Source organism: Triticum aestivum, chromosome 5B, assembly GCF_018294505.1.
Source record: "Triticum aestivum cultivar Chinese Spring chromosome 5B, IWGSC CS RefSeq v2.1, whole genome shotgun sequence".
Taxonomy (NCBI): domain Eukaryota; kingdom Viridiplantae; phylum Streptophyta; class Magnoliopsida; order Poales; family Poaceae; genus Triticum; species Triticum aestivum.
The window spans coordinates 75,406,354-75,427,529 of NC_057807.1; the positions used below are offsets into that span (position 1 = coordinate 75,406,354).

The 21,176-nt window shown below is 46.9% G+C and overlaps 2 protein-coding genes and 1 pseudogene across 2 annotated transcripts; 1 reads left to right on the top strand and 2 right to left on the bottom strand.

Moving 5' to 3' along the window:
• Positions 1 to 1,625: 1,625 nt before the first annotated feature.
• On the bottom strand, positions 1,626 to 3,374 carry LOC123115715 (aspartyl protease family protein At5g10770). Its single transcript, XM_044536816.1, has 2 exons — positions 3,232 to 3,374; positions 1,626 to 2,998 (listed from the first exon to the last, which is right to left on the bottom strand). Exons 1-2 carry the CDS (start codon positions 3,246 to 3,248, stop codon positions 1,804 to 1,806), a joined length of 1,212 nt encoding a protein of 403 aa, XP_044392751.1. The 5' UTR covers positions 3,249 to 3,374; the 3' UTR covers positions 1,626 to 1,803.
• Positions 3,375 to 3,806: 432 nt separating this feature from the next.
• LOC123115716 (luminal-binding protein 5) lies at positions 3,807 to 5,483 on the bottom strand. The gene has a single exon (XM_044536817.1). It carries the CDS (start codon positions 5,355 to 5,357, stop codon positions 4,008 to 4,010), a length of 1,350 nt encoding a protein of 449 aa, XP_044392752.1. The 5' UTR covers positions 5,358 to 5,483; the 3' UTR covers positions 3,807 to 4,007.
• Positions 5,484 to 8,398: 2,915 nt separating this feature from the next.
• LOC123110493 (uncharacterized) lies at positions 8,399 to 15,072 on the top strand (annotated as a pseudogene).
• The last annotated feature ends 6,104 nt before the right edge of the window (positions 15,073 to 21,176 follow it).

Sequence of the window (21,176 nt, forward strand, 5' to 3'; positions counted from 1 at the left end):
AATAAACCCTCACCGCCGTCGGGGCATGCAGGAACCGAAAATGATGCCCCCGTGGCTCAGCCACCATGCAATGGCAATAACTCAGCGGCTGCGAGTCTACCGACACGTGACGGTGACTCGATGATCGACGTGAGGGTCATAAGATGATGACCTCAACATTGTGTTTCCACGCTCAATTTCTGCGGTGTCTTGTGTCTTGTCTGAAAATGTGTTACTGTATTTTCTGCAGTGTCTTGTGTGAAGATGTTACTGAACTTCTGCGCTTTTGTTCATATACCGACCGTAGTAAGAGCTTTAATTTTTTGAGTGGGCGATGAGAAATCTGTGAATGTGTATTGAGGTAAAGAAAAAATACAAATCTTCTAAGTTTTGATGCAATGTTGAACATTTTTCCATTGTTAAAAGTGACAATTACAGTGCGTGATAAATTTCTAGATAAGATGATTCGGGCTTTATAAAAAAAGACAACGAAGAATTATGTATGAAAATGATTTAGCATACACAAAGTGCAAAGAAGAAGCCATTCTTCAGGCTGGGTCTGAAAAGACAGCCATGCATACTTCATCTTGTAAAGATGTGATTCATCATAGGCAGGCTTTACAAGAGCTACAACATCCAGTAATACAAAATCTTGTACCCAGAATAGAGTAAAGGGAGAGAAGTAACACGGCTTTTAGTGTGTACAAACAACAATTCAACTAACTGAACAGAAAATACAGTAAAAAAAACAAACGCTCCACAACTAGCTTGTTTTGAAACAAACTGATTCATGGGTTGGTGTGCATTTCGTCATTTCTGATGAATTATGTGATCATTGTTTTTTGCGAACATGACTCACTTATAAAGATTTACCGGAAATACGAAAGCAACCTAACATATAAAAATTATATTAAGATCTTGTTGGACACCTCCATCGCTCCGACGCGGCGACGCCACATAAACCCAGCAGATCGATTGGTGCATCGTCCGGTGGTTGTATCTCATCGTCTCCACCGAGATCATGCAGTCCGTCCAACACAACAACGAGACGGCGCACACTCTAATGACCGCGATCTGGCCCCTCTTCCTTGACAACCGCAACCAAAGCGGCTGCCAGGCACCCGAGGCCTACCACACCCTCCGCCAAAGCATCTCTCCATCAACGCCTACTTCACACGCATCAAAGTGTTGGCGACACGCTCCGGGACTATGGCATGCCTGTCTCCGATCGGGCTCTCGTCTCCAATATGGTATGTGGCCTCAGCAACAAATTTGCTCCCGTCGTCTCGCGGATCGCGGATGACCTACGAAACACGAAGCCACATCGACCGTGCTCTCTTATCTCACAACAAGGACTAAAATTTTAACCTATACTGACCGAAGACGGAGCATCAGGATTCCCCTATGTGATCATGCATTGACTCTTATTGGCTGCATTTGTAGGAATATTGTCTATGAATGGCTTAAAAATGCTGAAATTGTCGTGTAAAAATGTAGAAATTATAGTGTATGTCCGCGAAACCTAAAACGCCAAAACTAGCTGAGACACCATATAAAATCCAGATCCTGCTCAAGCTTATAAAAGCCGGGCGGCCAGGGATTGAAACGCCAGAGATTTCTGGGAATCAATTAACATCCTTATGAACTTATGATTCCTACCACTGCTGCAAATACTTATATGATTGTATATTTAGAAAACAAAAAAGGCACACAACATAGATGCACTGTTAATCCAGTACCAACACCAATCAATACTGAGGACCTTCATCAGTTTGTACATCAAAATATATAGTCTTGTCTGCTCCAGGTAGCCATGTAACTGTGTCAACACGCGCCAGCTTGAAACCCAAACTTGCTGTCTTGGATATCATACACGACCCTGAATGATCTTGTTTCCCTGTTCCCCAGAATCGGAACCCCTGTCAGTCCAGCAACGTCTGGCCGAAATGTGGAGCAAATTTTATCTGCTGACACTCGATAGAACACATTCTCTGACGGGAGCTTCAAGATAGACCTTACAAATTTCATCTCCACCGTTGGCATGTCTCTCCAGTTCACCGAATCACTAGTGGACGTGAAACAAATTTTATTCCTTCCAGCTGCTTCTCGGGCATATCCCTTTGCTAGCATTGCCGCTGTGATCGCCTTGTCAAACGCACGAAACACCGGGGACAGAATGAACGTGTCGATCGTGCCAGAATCCAGTATCGTCATTCGAGTTGCGTAGATTGACGGGTCGACTTCAAGCCGTATCCCGTCGACCATCATGTCCAGCTGCTGAATAGCATACGCCGGGTTATCTCCGTGCGAGCCGTATTCGACCAACGGAATGAACTGTAAATTGTACCGATCATACGGCCCGATGGATAGAAATCCTCCGTTTCTATGATTACCAGGAAAGCAGTGAGAGAACGTGGTGTAGTTGGTATGGCGAACTACCTGACGAAAGAAGGAGTAAGTCTCACCCCCAAATCCAATAATGCCTGCATCAGCTGCATTGTACCTGTCATCTCCACTGCAGCCAAACATGAAATCATCAATGCTGAAGTTGTTTCCTAATGTGAGCTTGTCCTTGACCAAGCTTCCGGCCGTGTACTCTTCTGATGCATATCTCAAGCTGTAAAGGCAGCTATCTTGCTCCTCGTTGCAGCAAAAGGGAATACCAAGTGTTTCATGCACATAACCACAATCTTCAGTTGAGCAGCCAACGCTTTGGTAAGTTGAGGACTGAAGGGGGTCAAATATCCGTCCGGACTCTTCAGCTTGATCATGGCAATTTATCGGACAAGGTCGGCACTGAACCCAGGAAAGTGTCGAGCCGGTGTCGATGGTGACGAGGTTCATAATGGCCGGAGTGCCCAGGCCGATGGCCATGAGGAACCGATCTTTATGGATTCTGTCGTCCTCAAGGAATACCATGTGTTCTGTACATTTGATACTTGTACTGATGCTTGTATGCATGGGTGCATCTCGTGGAACACTGGGAATTGAAAGGCACCATCGCCGTTCTGACCAAGATCTGCTAGCAGTAGACATAACACATTGGGTAATTATTAATTGAGAGAAGGATAAAATTCAAGCATCTGCTGCTATAGCTTTGAAATTTATTCACCCAACACACAATTAACTCAACTCATCTGTTGGTCATTGTTAATGCACTCAATACATAATATTTAGAAAACTCACAGAACACAAATTTGAACTTCACCATATATGGGTATAGGAGATGAGGAGCATGAGCTAGAGCATTACCGTAGGTTGAGGGGCATAAGCTAGAGCTGGTGCAGTACTGAGACGTATAGCTTAGTGCAAGCATAATGAGAATCAAGTACTCCATGCCTAATGTTATTCTCCAGAGAAACTTTGCTTCATAAAACTTCACCAGGCAATATGTACTCTAGTTGCTTAGAGACATGCAAAACAAGCTCACCACCTACCCAGTCATGCCTATAACACTGCTTACTATAATAGATACAATATGCTCAGTAACAAAATTATTAGCATGGAAAATGTTATTGGGACCCAAAACTATATTATTACTGTGCAGATCTTTTGGTAACTAATACGGCCAGGGTTTTTCATTCGGTCAAAGAAATCCGGAAACCGGTCTTTCTGGCCAGAACCGGTAGGAGAAATACCAGACAGTTTTACAATTTTTGCCCAAATTCAAAAAAATTGATCGAACTTTGAAAATTTTCAAATGATTTTGGACGAAAATTGACCGGGAAACCGCCGTTTCCGGCCACCATCAGGGAAAATCGGAAACGGTAAAAAGAAAAACTTGATACAGGCAAGGTAATTCATATAGGAGTTTTGCGAAGTATAGGTAAACAAAATGGAAAACATCTGGGGAAAAGAAGAAGTTATCACAAGTCAGCTGTTGCATTGCATCAGTTAATTAAGGCTGTAATCCTGAGATTCCAACGTTCACATTTAACAAAACCTACAAAAAGAAGAGGATATATAAACTACAATTTGTCACAGTTAGTGGTTTGCTAACTTCAGGCAGTCAATCAACAACGGGAAGTTCAGTCGGTAAAACACCAGTCTGTGGAGTATCCCCACTGACGCCTGTCGCCTCCCATGCATGGGTACCCATTTGCCGTAGGATGGCTTAGAAGAGCAGCTCCGAGAGTGACTGTTTGATCCGGCATCACCGACGCATTGACATTTTTCAGCTTCCTCCTCCCATCAAAATAATCGGTGACAAGTCTCCGAATCCCAGGGACCATGGTGCTTCCACCAACCAGCACAATCTCATCAAGCAGGTCCTTGTTCTTGTCTAGCTCAGCTTGTCTCATGGCACTCTCCACCAACGCCATGGCTTTAAGGAACAAGTCATGGTTCAGCTCCTCAAACTCCGCCCGGGTCAGCGAGGCCGAGAAATCGACGCCATCGACAAGTGACTTGATGCTCAGTTCGGCAACGTCTTGGCTGCTCAACGCCTTCTTGGCCTGCTCACACGCCGTCCTCAACCTGCCCAGCGCGCTGCCCTTGTCGTCGTTGCGGATGAGGTCCTTGCCGTGCTTCTTCCTGATCAGCTTGACGAAGTGATCGACAATCCTCTGGTCGAAGTCCTGTCCTCCGAGGAAAGGATCCTCGTCTGCTCCCATGAACTCGAAGACGCCGTCCACATACGACATGACGCTCGCGTCTGACGTCCCGCCGCCCATGTGGAGAACGAGGACGTTGCCCTCGTCGCGCAGCTTCCTGTGGAGGCCGTGAGCGACGGCAGCCGCGGTCGGCTCGTCGATCAACCTCGTGACGCGCAGGCCGGCGAGCTCGGCGGCCCTCAAGATGGAATACCTTGCTGGATCGTTGTACTGCTGCGGCACCGTGACGACGGCCTCCTGGATCGCGCGGCCGAGGTACGCCTCGGCCGACTCCCTGAGCTTGGCGAACACCATGGCCGTGATCTCGTCGGCGCCGAGGTTCTTGACCGCACCGTCTGCTACCATCTTCACCTGAACGAGGGGCCTCTCGCGGCCTACGACTTTGTAGGGCACGCGGGCCATGAGTTCCCGCACGTTCTCCTCCTCGCGCTCAAAGTCGCGCCTCTTCCCGAGCAGGCGCTTGAAGCCGAAGATGGGAGCGGCGTGGTTCTTGGCGTCCTCGCCGACCAAGACGGACCCGTCGCCGGGGAAGGCCACCCAGGTTGGGATGCAGAGCTGGAACATGGTTTCGGCCTGGCCGTTGCCGTGGCCGTAGCCGGCGACGCACGAGTTGGTGTTGCCCAAGTCGATGGCGATCGCCGGAGACGGAGAGTAGGGCGTCTGGTTGCCGGTGAACGCGCCCGCCTGGTCGAGCAGAAGAAAACACGCAAGGATAGATACGAGGATGGCCGCGAGGCCCGCGACCCTCACGTCAACCATCGCCATCGCACTTGATCCAAGCTTCTCGATCTGCCGCGTCTTGTGTTGGGTGATTGGATCTATATATTTTCTGAGCAAACCGCCGGCCGATATGTTGTTTATGGTCCCGAGTTTCGATCCATCTCTAGTCGGAAGTAGTAACCGAACGCGAATCCAGGAGCTGTTTTGCCCAACTCGTTCTCTTTATTTCATTTTTTTTTTGACAGTCAAGCACCTTCTTTATTTATTTATTGATTTCAATTAGTTAGTACAGTACATAATAAGTAGGAAAAAGTCCAAACCTTGAACTAGTAGACAAAAATTAAATCAAACCCTGAACCCTAATAGACAAGATCAGCACATCGAACTCTGTGATGCCGATTTATTGTAAGCCTTGAAAGTGTTCACAAACAGGGATTATCGATGTGGCAGCTCGAACCTGGGATTGTTGGATGCAACCATGACCAAACGCAAATCATGGAGTTGTTTTGCCCACATCATCCTTCTTTTATTTGACTGATTTCAATATACATACATAAATAATTTCTTTTAGACTACCTTGGATTTCATTTAACTATTTATTTAGAAAAAGAGGTCAAGTTCATGTCCTAAATAAGACCAACACAAGAGAGTATGACATTACTGGAGCAACCTAGGAGCTTTTACAAGCTTGGTGGGTACGGTGCAACGGTGTCGTCACTAGTGCAGATTGGATAATGGCACATATTAAAAAAAAACTTTCGATGACACGTTCGATTTGTCGCCTTGCGATGAAAGACGAAGATCTCTCATTTAGTGGGAAAATGTACATCCATGCGTAAATGTTTAGCACCAAAAAATGCAAACACTAATTGAAAGCATATTCATTTTTTAAAAAATTTGTTGAAATTTGGAGCATCTTTACTGGGATTGATATAGTAGTCTGAGGAAAATGTGCTGATAAATTCCCTAACATCTTGTTCTGTTGCTCATTTGACCTGCAGAGGTGATGGAAGCCGGCACCACCCTCCTAGCGTTCACCCGTCCCGTGCTCGCAGATGCCTCGGACTCCGCTTCCTGGAGTCGCACTCTCTCGGGAGATTTTTCGGTTGCCTCGGCCTATCATATCATGCTCTGTGTCGTAGGCCGACTATTACTTGGGTGGCGCCTCTATGGAAGGTGTCACTCCCCCTGAAGATCAAAAAAATTGTGTGGCAATTGCAGAGGGGTCGCCTACCTTCGGGTACAAAAGTGCTCAAGAGACATGGCCCATGTGATGGGCTCTATCCTTTGTGTGGGGTTTCGGAAACAGGAACCCACATCCTCTTCTCTTGCACGGCAACTCGGGTGTTGTGGTCCGTTGTCCGAGATGCACTAGGACCAGACTGGGAGGTCCATGATCGCGTAGGCTTCCACCAGGCTAGAGCAGTTCAGGTCGAGAGGAAGAGGCGGCTATTTCTGACTTGTTTTTGCGGCGTTAGCTTCGATTCTTTGGATAACGCGTGATAAGACGGTGATTGAGCGGGTCTTTCTCCGCCAGGCCTCTGACTCATACTTAAATTTCTTGCGTTCTTGCAGCACTGGCATCCGCTGGTTAGGCAGCAGGACCGCGGCCGTCCGGGGCGGATGTTGGACTCACTCCATGACACCGCTCGGTGCCTCTCTTCGCCAGCAACCACTTGATGTTGTGGTTCCAACAGACTTTTATTTCAGTGTTGTGGTACTCTTTGTATGACCCGGTTGATTGCTTCATCAATAAAGCGGGACGAAAGACTATTTCAAGCCAGCGGGGCGGAGCTCATCTCTTTCATGAGATGCATGTTTTTAAGATCGGAATATGTCATATGTGTGGAGTAAAATAAACTAATTATGATACGAACTTACTACTGCCAAGTGGTCAAAACCTATACATGCATCAAAAATGACATAAGGAATTCATGTGTTTACGAACATAGAATCCATAAAAGGGTAATCTTTACTTATTGCGGAGGACACTATAATTTTGTGTACAAATTTAGTCATAGTATATGTCATGTTAGGAACAACTTAATGTCTACGGTATAATCATTTTCTGGAGAAATAAAACAAGAATTGCGTTTCTTTAATAACTTGAACAAGCATGGTGGAGGCGGCGGGACTAGCGGCAGACTCGGAGGCGGCCATGGCAAGGAGAGCGGGCTTGGCGGGACCGGCGGCGCGGCAGACGCGGAGGCGGACATGGCAAGGAGCATTGAACGCTGTCGTCTTCCTCCCTCCCCGGCATCTCCTCCTCAACCTCCTCGAAAATCCTCCTCCGGTTACAAAGGTAGCCTCGCTTCCCTATGGATCCGGACCTGCTCAAGGAGGAAGAGATGGTGCTGGATCGTGTACTAGCGGCGGCGTGGAGGCATGGCTAACAGGCTCGAGTGGCGGCGAAGGGAGGAAAGAGGCGGATGTGCTAGGGCTGGGGGCGTCGGCCGGCTTAAATAGCCGGCTACGGCCTCGGGCGGCACCACGCGGCGGTTACACCGCGGCGACGGTCGAGGCGCCCGTTGGATCATCGGGTTTTCCGGCGAGTCTATGTGGGGCCACGTCGTCAGGCCGATATCCGCCCATATTTGAGCTGGGTATGGGGGGTGCCGGTCAGTCCGAGCGTTTGAGGGCCATTTGACAGGTCCATTTGGGTCAAAAATCGTGACCGGCCCGACCGGACGTATGAGACGGGTTTAAAGGGCGTCGGGCATACCCCTTTCACCTCACCCCTCGCGTACCGGGGGAAACCCTAGGACATGTCCGGGCAACAGCGTCGTCATCGTCGCGATCCTTCTTGAGGGTGTTGTTTGGTATGCGGCGGTCCGGAATGCTAGGAGCGTGGTGGTATTTTCCGGTGGGCGCGGCGGTTGCGGATCCTCATCGTTTTCGTTGATCCGCCGTCGTTGGCATTATTTTCTCTTCAGTTTCTTTTTTTGTTTCTTTTGAGCTTGCGTGTGCTGTGGCCCCAGCATTTGTATCGTGTGGTCGTTGCTTTATAATATAAAGTGGGGGGCAACCCTTTTTGGTAAAGGTAGATGCTCTAGGTCTACAGGTGACGGCTGCTTCCTTTCATAGTTTCATTCCCTCCCCGCCCCAGCCCGGCCGTTTCGCCTTTCGCGCCGTGGACACCGCTTCCTTCCCCGTCTCGCCGTCGCCTCGCCTTCACCCGCTCCCTCCCTCCCCGAAACCCTACACCCCTAGTGGCGGCTAAGCTTCCGCCGCCGCCACCATGGCCTCCTCCCACTCCAGCATCGACGCCGCTCTCAAGAGTAAGAGCCACCCCCCCTCCCCCCTCCCCCCTCTCTGCCGTTGATGGAATGCCGTATGATCCATTATTCTTCCTTGTTTCGAACGTTCGAGTTGTGCTTGTGCATTGCGGAGGAATTTGGGGTTGGGTGGCCCCCCTGCGAACTTCAGATCCGCACTCTCCCTGCGAGTTTTCCGATGAAATTTCGATTCGCTCATTAGGCGAAACCCCCAAATGTTGTTCTGAAGGAAGAGACCCCAAATCCGAGACTTCGTGGCCTCGCATCACGAAATCAGTGGGCGCGAGTGGCCCGATTTGGCGTGTCTCGTCTGTGCAAGTTTCATCTTGAATTAATCCTCCCCCTTCTGCTCGTTGAAATGATTCTGATGTCTGACTTCAGTTTGTTCCTGCGATTTCCCCGTTGCTAGAACTACCAAAGAAGAAGGGCCTGCGGGGAGCCAAGGACGCGAATGGGGAAACCATGCTTCATTTCGCTTCGAGCCAGGGCTGCCTGGTGAGCTGCCTGTTCCTGTTCCTGGTGGAGGAGGCGGGGCTTGATGTCAACTCGGAGTCAAAGACAGGTGCATATTCGCATGCAGCTAGTTGAAATCTTGTGCATCCATGCAGGAAGTTCTTCTCCTTCTGTTACTACTGACATGCTGTGTTCCCCTTGCAGGTGTGACACCCATGGTCCTCGCCGCACTCCAGGGAAATGTCGAGGTTACGAGGTACCTTCTTGATCATGGCGGTGACCCTGCGATGCCCGATGAGAGGGGCTCCACGCCGCTGCACAATGCAGCAGCGGCAGGTGCGCTTTCTCATTCCTGGGTTCACTCTCAGCCCCTGAATGACATTGCTTGCACAGCTTCGGCTACAATTACTGTCTACTGTATATATATACACCCCGTTGAGGCTTACTGGCTTAGGTTCTGATCATTGATGTATCTGGATATGTACTGCATTTTGTTGCGCCTCCAGGGCACTGCGAGGCTGTAAGGCTATTGCTGTCGAAAGGAGTTAATCTGGATCCTATCCATTACCAAGGGGACACCATTACACTTGGCTGCTGTGGAGGACCAAGATCAGGTTGTAATGGTTCTGCTGGAGCATGGGGCTGATGTAAGTTGTTTATTTCATGGTTACCTAACTGGACACATATCCCTATATATTGGGAATGCAAATGCTATAATTATTTTCATTTGGCTTGAAGATCAAATGTTTTATTCTTGGAGGTGCATCATTGCACTTGGTGGCATGTTAACAATATCCATCTCACTATATGTTCTCAAAATCGTGATTCATTTCCTTTTTCAGCCCAATAAAGCTGTTCATCACGTATTTTCATACCTCATGATGATTGTCTGTGGGAAGTCCTTGAAATGCATGAGGCAACTTATTGAGGTCCAATAGCTTACTGAGTTGATGCATTTCCTTATGTTCTTTTTTCTATTTGAATGTGTCCTGATTCCTTAAGCTGTTAAGCATAACTTGTTGGGTAGAAAATCCAGATTAGTAAACCAGCCTTGTTTTCCTATTGAACTTACTATCATGATTACTGCATAAGTCCTACCTCTAAAGATTACCCTACTTTTATTTATAGACTGGTGCCGATGTGAACGCTTGTGATTACTCTGGGCCAACTCCTTTTACGGAGGCTGTTGCTGATGGCGTAACCGACTTTGTCAAGGTCTTGCTAGATGCTGGAGCCAACCCTAACATCCCTAACCAGGTGGCTCTGTTCGTCCCTGGGTTTACTGCTCTAATGCTTTGAGAGTTGTGATCTTGACGCCTCTCTCCCCGCATGTCTGATGCTGAGTTGGATCTAGCTAAAGCCTCTGCGGAGATGAGTGCATTGTACTGATTGTTCATGTGTCAAGTAAATAATTTTATAGTAGGTTCATACTCTAGTTGCATCTGTTTTGGTTTGCTTCAGAGTTTGTACTGCATTGACCTAGTCAGACATCCCAAGGTTGCAGCTCCAGTGCTAAGTGTCACAACAGGTTTTACATATCTCATCGCAGAATCAGGATACTGGTAGGTCACAAAATTTTATACAACAGCTTTTACATCTCATCTGAGGAACATGATACTAGTAGGTCCCTAGACTTCCACTTTTGTTGTTTCTCTAAGACCATGATCATACTTAACCACACTGACTAGAATTGGAGAGGGAGTACTGTGTCTAGCTTTACTTCAACTTCTTTTCTGTTCATATAACAGTAGCTAAGACTGTTACTGTCCGTGGGATGAATTAAGTAATATATCATTTTATCGTAAGTTTCTTCATGAATGAAAATATAGTGACATTACTCGCTTTGTTATTTTTGTTCTGGATTGTATAGCATCTTATTGTTTGTTTCATGTTATAGCATGGAGCAATACCTATCAAGCTAGCAGCAGATAGTGATCGACACAAGCTTGTTCAAATTCTATTCCCTAGGACAAAACCAATTAAATCTCTGCCAGATTGGAGTGTTGATGGGATAATTAGAACTGTCAATTCTCCAAAAATCAATGCTCCTCCGGTATGTACTCCTGAAGTTTAATGCATGATTTCTTCGTACTTTCTATTTAGACAATAGTAATTTTTTGCCCATCTTATAGATAGCTTATACCCCGTCCTCCTTCGACGGAGTAAAAAGTCCTCAACAAAGCACACATATTCATGAACTCTGTTTACATGCGTAGATAGCTTATACTACATCCTACTTCAATTGTTTGCCACTTGGACTATGTCGCTGTGCTGCTAGCAAGCTTTTAGGCTAGCTGCTGTTGGGCGTTCTCTGATAGGACAGAAGTTCTGATGTTGTATGTTGTGTACTAGTGTTAGGGGGCAGCCCTCACCCCCTGGGGGCAAGATAGAAGAACTATTCTTCTATTCTTGCTTTATTCCTCATAGGGGGTCCTTTATATGAATAAAATGCACAGAACCACTGCTTTAGCGTCATAGCTCTCGGAAAACCACCACTTTACAAAATGCGACACTTTCCACCGCACTGAAAATTTGACAGTGGCAAAAAACACTGAACCAAAATTTGATCTCGTTTTGACGTGTCTGATCACGCACGGGCTGACAACGATGGCGGCGCATCGCTAACGGCCGTTAACTGCTCTGCCTGAAGCGACTGGGCCAACCCTCCCTCCCCCCTCTCTCTCACACACGCACGCCCGGGGGGGGGGGGGTGGGCGTGGCGGCTCCGGATCCATCGGCGAAGGAGTGGTGCTCTCTCTCTCTAGCGCGCGCGCGGGGGGTGGGGGGGTGGGGTGGGGTGGGGGGGTGGGGTGGGGCATGGCGGCCGTGCCGGCTCCGGATCCATCGGCGAAGGAGTGGTGCTCTCTCTATCTCTCTAGCGCCGGGGGGGGGGGGTGGATGGCGGCCGTGGCGGCTCCGGATCCATCGGCGAAGGAGTGGTGGGGACAAGGTGGTGAACAGAGCAAGTCACTTTGGCTGGTCGGCGTGGCAGGGGGACCAGCAGCGAGGGGGAAGATTGTGCTATAGTCAAATTGGCCAGATTTGGAGCAAAATTCGTTGATCTGCAGTCAAATGGTGCTGGTTGAGCTCTAGGTGAGTGGCCTCCCTCTCTATTAGCAAATCATTCATTGTGTACAGATTTGGAAACTAGGGTTTTGTTTGGTGGAATTGGAGCAATTTTTTTTTGTTAACTGGATCTTATTGTGAACTGAATGCAGTTAACTATATCTTGTTGTTTCTGACTGATTCTAGTTGTGAAATGAACATAGTTAACTGAACATAGTTGTTAATTGAAATTAGTTAGCTGAACCTATTTGTTAACTGAACCTATTTGTTCAGTGACAAACAGTAAGATTCAGTTAACTAAGTTCAGTGAACAACTAGGTTGAGTAAACAACTAGGTTCAGTTAACAAATAGGTTCAGTTTTGGAACTAGGTTCAGTTAACAAGATTCAGTTAACAACTAGGTTCAGTTAACTATGTTCATTTCACAACTAGATTCAGTCAGAAAAAGAAGATATAGTTAACTGCATTCAAGTCACAATAAGATTCAGTTAACAAAAAAAATTGCTCAAATTCCACCAAACCAAACCCTAGTTTCCAAATCTGGAACACAAGCACACATGTAGTGGTTTGCTAATAGAGAGAGGGAGGCAGCTCACCTAGAGCTCGACCAACACCATTTGACTACAAATCAACGAATTTTGCTCCAAAATCTGGCCAATTTGATTGTAGCACAATCTTCCCCCCGTTGTGGGTCCCCCCTGCCACGCCGTCCAGCCAAGTTAACTAGCTCTGTTCACCGCCTTGTCCCCACCACTCCTTCGCCGATGGACCCGGAGCCGCCACCGCTGCCATGCCCGCGAGAAAAAGGAGAGGGAGAGAAGGGTGGGAGTGAGGGCCGGCCCAGTCGCTTAAGACAGCAGTTAACGGCCGTTAGTGGCGCGCCGTCACCGTTGTCGGCCCGCGCGCGATCGGACACGTCAGAACGAGATCAAATTTTGGTTTAGTGTTTTTTGCCACCGCCAAATTTTCGGTGCGGTGCAAAGTGTCACGTTTTGTAAAGTGGTAGTTTTATGCATTTTACTCTTTTTATATAGAGGCCTAACAATTCATAGATCTCATCCCTAATTGGCTCAAGGCCCAAGCTAAAGGGTATCTTGCTAATTTAAATGATAGACCACCTAACATACAGATTGGGAACTGCGGTGGTGGGGTCATGTATTTCCGTGCGCAATGCTGTAAAGTATGTTGAGATTGACATGTCTTGAGCATGTAAAACTATGTATGGGATATGCTTCTTCTTTTGCGAAGTTGAGCTATTCTAGTTCTATATTCCAATGACATCACTTTAGTCGTTTTGTATACTAGATCATAATTGAGCAATTGACAGCTAGCTACATTTTTAGATTGGTAATGCAGGGTTAGATGTTCCACTAGCTGCAGGCCAAACCATGAAAGCAATTATGGAACTACTGAGAGGTACAGTACTTCTTTTTCTCTTTGTGCTTTTCAAGTACTCCCTCTGTTCCAAAATTATTGTCATGATTTTAGTTCAGACTTGAACTAAAACCATGACAATAATTTTGGAACGGAGGAGTACAATATATTTAACTTGAGGAGGTTTGCTGTTATATCTGGCTACCTTTTGTATGAATCCATCCTACATTACAGGGTTGGCGTTTAGTTTCATGTTTTGTAGTTAATCTTGACTGCATTTACTTAATTGTACCAGGCTTCTTCATGCTGTAATCATTGTGCCAGATAGCGAGTCATAGATTGCATAAGACAATGATGAATTGATGATGCATCTTTCTCTGTCGGCCTTTAATTGTGTACTGTTTATTACTACTATGATTACCTACCGCTTCTTTTTAGCATGATAAGTTTTTTCCTCTTTTTTGACAGTTTGTACTATGTACCCGTTGCTGGTCTTTTTGCTTGCCATCCTTCTATTATCGACTGGGGTGCATTCCATCAGACATGATACAAGTTTTAGTGAGGGCACTTGTCGATATGACATGATCAGTCTTGCAGTCCTCTCATGCATGCAACCGGACAAGTCATGGAAGTCACCCTCAGTCTCATGCTGCAAAGCACTGATACATGCAATCGATGAGTTGCCGGCTAGCGGTGAGGATGGAAAGTGTTGTTTATGCCGTTTCATGAGGGCAAAGCTTTATTATCCTGAATTGGCAGCAACATATATCTCTTGCCATGGAAAGGACAGAGCTGTTGTTGCAAAATGGTCGTTTCCTGTCATGGTATGCGGCAAAGGTGTGGTGTTTTTGTCATGCAATTTGCTCAAGACAAATCAGTAGAAAGATTGAATAGGAAGCTCTATTATACATTTGCAAAGAATTATAACTTTTGTTTTCTTTTTCCACTCAGCTTGTTCACGAAAAGAGATTGCCCCTCCTCGTAAGGAGACCGTCATGGAGAGGCCTCCGTCAAATTCACATGGCAGCAAGATCCTTTTTATCTTGTTTGCAGCTCTCTTCATCATTCTGTTGATCTTCATCTTGTACCTCTGGTGGGTCAGGCGGGCTGCCCCAAGGCGACGCGAATCTCTACCGTTAATGCAGATTCAAAAGCAGGCCAGATCATCTCCCGGGAGTGGCCGCCGACAATCCTCTGGGCGGTTGAAGGAGCGTCGGCCATCTGGATAGTGAAGCACTTATTCTTGAAAAAAACCTTAATCGTCAACGGATTCAGACTTGCCGTTGTCTTCCTGTTACTGCAGCACATAACTGTTTTCTCTCTGAAGGCTTGTTTAGGGGTCATACTGGTACTTTCTTAACGTGCTAGAATTTTTTTTTCCTACTGTTAGGTTCATTGTATTGGATTGTTATTGGCAAAACTTCTAGTGTCAAATGTATGGTATAGTTTGGAAATGTCGTCGTCTCATGCTGATTGTTTCATCGCCATGTCACTGGACAGTTACAGTGTTAGTGAAGTCGAGCTTGCATACTGCATGTATAATTTTCTCGTTTGCAAAGTAAAAAAGACATCGTAAAGAAGTTACTCCTTCAGATACCTTCTTTTTTCTGGAAACATTTTTCGTTTGAAACAATATATGTGCATGTGCATGTGCATGTGCATATGTTTGTTGTCTAGTAGTTCCTTGGTCCTTCCTCTTCCTATGTGATCTCTTTGTTTCAGTGAGTTCATCTTAATGAATGTACTCTCTCCGTTTCAAAATGTTCCAAAATCTAGTGTATATATATTTTTAAAGTAAAACATGTCTATTTTTGATGAATTTTATATAAAAAATATGAACACCCACAATATACATAATTAATATCATTAGATTCATCATAAAGTTGTATTTCATTTATTTACTACTCCCTCCGTAAACTAATATAAGAGCGTTTAGATTACTAAATTAGTGATCTAAAGGCTCTTATATTAGTTTACAGAGGGAGTATTTTAGATATCGATGGCTGATTGCGTAAACTTGATCAAACACAGACATGTTTGACTTTTGAAGTAAAGTATGTAGCACTGGTCAATAGCACGAATGCATGATGGCTGCGATGGCATGTGAGATGTGACACCAATACTGGTTTACTGAATTTAGCAACAAAACGGTCACAGACCGGGACACGCATCGAACTCATGAATCCTTCAAGACGACATCAGATATTGGCACGGCCTAAAAGGTAAATAAGATGGTACACCCAAGTGTTGACGTTATCGCCGACCTCCGCTCGATGGCCGTCCGTCTGTCGCCGCCGCCGCCTCCGCCGGAACCAGGCTAGACGTTCTCCGCTCCGGTTGTTTTCTTGTTTTTTATTCCTGGGCTTGTTGAGCTGTGCCCTCGGCAGAACCTTTGTTCTTTGTTGTGAGACTTGGGTGTGTGTGTGTGGACTAGTCCTTGTATGTGTGCTCTCTGGCGGTTTGCTTTATTTATAAAACGGGGCGAAAGCTTTTTCGGTAAATAAGATGACCACGAGTGAAAGGGTTTTACGCGTGAGAAATCACCCCATTGCCAAATAAGATGGCCACGAGTGAAAGTATTTTACGCGTGAGAAATCATCCCGTTGCCGAGTAGAACGACTTTGATGTTTAGGTTATCGCCATCCGACCTCATCTTGGGGACCGCAACTATACTTGGAGTGACAGAATTTAGTGTTCCGAGTGCTTTTCGGCAGATTACGCCTCGAAGACCACCCCGGATGAAGGAGCACTCCACATGAATTGTCTTCGTCTTGTTGAGTCAATTGATTTTCGTATATAAATCATCTCAATTCGAGTTCGTATGCAAAAGTTAGAGGCAATACACTGCAGACTGACCCTGAGCCGAAATATGGCGTGAGGTATCACACACCCACCTGGTTGATGTCTGATGGGTTGCGCAAGAGGTTCGCCCCTCAAGAAGGCCTTGAATCGAAAAATCTTCACAGAAGAAAGTTTCGTCTCGTCGAGCCGGTTGATTTTGATATATAAATTGTCTCGATCCGAGGCCGTATGCAATCTAGGGAGGCAAAACAAGATCATTGTATTTTCAGTCAAGAAATGCGAGTGAAAAGTTGACCATCCGAGTGAAAGCTTGCCATTCGAGTAAAATATTGCCGTCCGAGTGAAAATATTGCAAATCCGAATGAAATATTATCATTCGAGTGAAAGCTTGCCGTTTGAGTAAAAGATTGCCGTCCGAATGACAATATTTCGAGTGAAAATATTGCATATCCAAATGAAATATTGTCATTCGAGTGAAAGCTTGCCATTTGAGTAGAAGATTGCCATCCGAGTGTGTCGTTCGAGTGAAAATATTGAAGATCCGAATGAAATATGCCATCCGAATGAAAAGTTGTCATTCAAGTGGAAATATTTAGCTGGGTGATCCGAGTGAAGGACCCTAACATCCGAGTGGGGAGATTCGAATCCGAGTGCTCCGATCAGAAGCTGAAAATGTGCCTGAAAGGTTATCTGGATGGCCTCGGATGAAAAAGTGTTCAACATGGAAGTTGTGCGTATCATTGAAACAATCAACTTTGGTTTTGGGGTCATCATCATCAGAGATAGTATATGGCATGCAATGTCGCTACAAGACTCGGACAGTCCAGTCAGTTACATGCCGAGTCCGACCGAAGGTTAAAGATGGTTTCGTGGAGTATTGAAGATGGCCTTGTCTGGAAAAGTGATCGAAATGAGAGTTGTTCGTCTCGTCGAGACGTACAAATTTGATGTCTGAGCCATCTTGATCGGAGGTCATATGCAAAATTCGACGGTCTGTACAAGGAGGTAGACACAAGTTTGGGCCAGATCCAGACTGAATTCGAGTTGGACTAGAACTAGGACTCTAACGTGAATTGATGTAATTTTTCGTGTAAGAAAAATCTGGATGAATCTTTTACTTCTACTTGTACGGGAAGTCCAGCCGCCTCTTATACATGTTGGAGGTGACGGCCGATTAAACAACACAATCGAATAAATCAATATACTACTTTTTCATCTACGTTTTATCCCTGCATCATTTTTCTGTCTCGTTTTTTTGCTGTTCTTCGTGTTTGAGAGCTGCGAATCCCCAGGCTCTAGGGGCGTGCAAATTGACCTAGAGGAGCCCATAGCGGCCGCACTTCCTGACGGGGTTCCTTCCAGATGTGTGAAATTTCGGGTCTGCAAAAGCACCCGTCGACAGTCTCGTATCACGCTGTTGGTCGGGTCTCCTTCGTGAGCTACTGTGCATCACCCCTACGTCGAGGGTACACGTAACGTGTTCGTGTGTCAACACCAAGTCTAGATAAAATCAATGAAAACAGACGGCCGAGCCATACGCTTCGAGGGCTAGTAAGCACAACTCAACCAAGTCATGATCAAGTGTTACTGCACGCTTTGAGCAAATATGCAATTGATCGTAATTTAATGTCTCGAAATGATGACAGATAAAACAGCGCCGACTGACTAAGGAGCTGTGCATCATAAGGTTGAATTAGACACCGTCCCAGTCCGAGAGACCACCGATCTTCCTCGTCCTTAGGGCAACTTCAACGCACGGTCCCAAATCGCCCGACCACATCTGTTTGGGAGTAAATGGACACAAAATACGGACCAACGCGCGGGAGCAAACAGATGAACGTTTGTATTTTCTCCGCTTTTGATCATTCCTGGCCCGATTTTGGGCCACGTTAGCGTCGAAACGGACACACGCGGACATATGCGACGCGTGACCGTGTCCTCCCCTGGCCCGCCCATCAGGGACACACACGCCCCTTTTTCTCCCCCCAGCCGCCCCAACCCCCCCGAACCCTAGCCCGTCATCGTCGCTGCCGCCATTTTCTCGGCCACCCACCAGCCCGGCGCAACCCCTACCACCGCCCACCCCCACCCCTACCCCTCGGCCGACCGCGTCGTTGTCCAGCTGGGCCGCCAGATTTGAGCACATCTGGCCACCTCATTTGTGCATCCGGCTGCCGGTGGGCTGTGCCTAGGCATGCATTGGCCGGGCACCGGACCGCACAGTCCGGACAACACCTCTACGCCGCATGCAAGCACGACTCCGTCTCTAGCCGCTCGAATCTACCCCACCGGAACAGCACCGACAAACATATGCTCGGCCATCGTCCGGGGTCGGCGCTGGCCCAGCGGCTGGTCGGCCCACCGTTGCCGCTCATAAAGTGCGACGACTACCCGCGACAAGTCGTTCGCCGCTGAAAGTGCAATTGGCACGTAAACTATATTTTTGTGTGACAATGTGGTTAGCGGAACTAATATCGGTTGCCAAAGTTTATCTCAGGATATTGGTTTCATATTGCTCTTGATGGAGATGTGTGACCCCCCCCCCCCCCAATTCAAAAAGATCAAAGGGGTGGTCTACCGGTGATTCGAAGGTTTTTTATTTTGGTTCGATTTGAGTCGTAGGAAAGACCACACTATTAAGAGGGGTCGGTGTGGATATGTGTTGTGTGGGAATGCCACCGCCGAAACATAAACACCAGCCTACCCATTCCTACCACTTGAATCCGTAGTGTGCTTGTGTGTGGTACTCAGAGAGTTTGCAACAGAATGTTTCTGGGTACCCAGTGCGCACGGGGTCTGCGTAACCTCCTGGGTACCCTGTGCGCATGGGGTACTACATAACTCCCTGAGTACCCCGTGCGCACGGGGTCTTTTGACCCCTGTGCGCGCGGGGGTGGTGCGTTTGTTGCTGAGTACCCTGTGCGTACGGGGCTGACTTAGCCTATGTGCACGGGGTCCAACGGGCAAAAACGGCCACCCGACCAAGAACACTATACAAGCCCCCTTCTTCCTCCTCGATCTCTAACCCTAATGTCTTGTTGAGCTCCACCATTGCTACACCCCATTTTGCTCAATACTCTCAATCCCTCCACCCAAACTTGTTGAAACTTTGGGGATTGGGAGAGCAAGACCCGATCTACATCTTGACCAAACCAAATCACGTTCCCTGCAACATTTCTTCCCCATTGACTTGTTACTCTTGGAGCTTGGGCTCCTAGGTGGTTAGAGGTTCCTCCGGAAGCTTCCTTGCTTGTGGTGTGCTCCGGAGAATTTTGTAAAGGTGTGGTGGTGAGGTGGTCACCTTCAAGACCAACCCCGAATGATTCGAGACTCATCCGTTGGGGGTGACTCGAAAGAGATTACGATGAGCCTCCATGGCGTTCTGCAAGACTTTGCTCCGGCACCGCTCTAAACGGAGAGTAGCTCTTCCCCAAGGAAGCGTGAACTTCGGGATAAAATCCGCATCCTCGCCTCACTTGTGGTTAATCCTTTCCCGCACTTTACTTTGCCTTTTATGCTTGTTGTCTTGCTAATTAGATTTTTGCCTAGCATATTTAGCTTTAAGCTTGATTGTCATATAGGTTGTGTTCACCTAGTTGCATATCTAGTGAACCCTATTTATCCGCTAAATCTTAAAATTGACAAGAAAGATTAAAATTTGTAGTCTCCTATTCACCCCCTCTAGTCGTCCGTATTGATCATTTCAATTGGTATCAGAGCCTCGTGCTCTAATATAAGGTTTTACAACCTTAGAGGGTATGGCCGACCTAGGGAATGTGGGAGGTAGTGCACCCCTTGCGGAGGATGGTGAAAACCTCCCCCCCCCCGCGCCGGATGCACTTGGTGCTCCGGTCATTACTCCCGCCGCACCGGTTAACCCAGGTGCCCCCTTGACCGCGTCCGACATTATTTCAATGTTTGCGGACCTCAAAACCTCCAGGTTGAAAGAAGTTCGTTCCTCTGTCAAGGAGGAAATCAATGCTTGCTTAAAACCTCAACTTCCGCATCAAACTCATTTGATCCAAACGCCATTCATGATGCGGATGATTCGAGAGAACCATCTCTGGCTCACACTCAAGTTGCTAAGTACAATGCCGTGGAACCATTTTACTCACCCCAATCCTTGCAACACCCTCGCATTAATCCTGTTGGGCCGCCTCCGCCCTTTCAAAGCTAATGCGTTTGCTAAATGGAAGCTAGATATGGAGTCTCATATTAGCAGTGCTTCAGCTCAACTATGGTGGATTGTGGTCAACGGATTCAATCCCAAGGACCCGATGAATCTCACTCCAAAAGAAGCGGTTGATGATCAACTCAATGCATCCGCCCACAACATGTTGCGCAACACGGTACCGATGACTACAATGACTCCATTTATCTCCTTAAGACCGCCAAGGAAATTTGTTATTGCCTTGAGGAAGCCCTCGAAGGGGACGAAGCAATTCAAAGATCTCGGTTGGCTTTGCTGAAGCAAGAAGTAAATCTCTTTGTGAGAAATGAGGGTGAGTCCGCGGAAGAGGTCTACCAGAGATTGAAGTCCCTTGTGCTCAACTTGAGAAACTTTGGATGCACTTGGGAAAATGATGATTTCATCAAGGACAAGTTCATAGATGCTATGGTTCTGACGGAACATACCATGGTCACAATGATACATCAACGTCCGGATTATCACAAGTTGACTGCGGCTCAAGTTGTCTCCACCTTCATCACTCGTGTTCTTTTGGAGACCAAGTCCAAGAAGACCTTTGCAATTGCTCAAGCAACCAAGAATTCTAATCTTGCCTTGAAAGCCAAGAAAGTGATTAGTCAACCTTCAAGGGATGAAGAAGTGAGTGAAGAGACTTGTGAGGATGATGTTGACACTTCATGTCTGGCAAATGACTTTGCGGAAGAC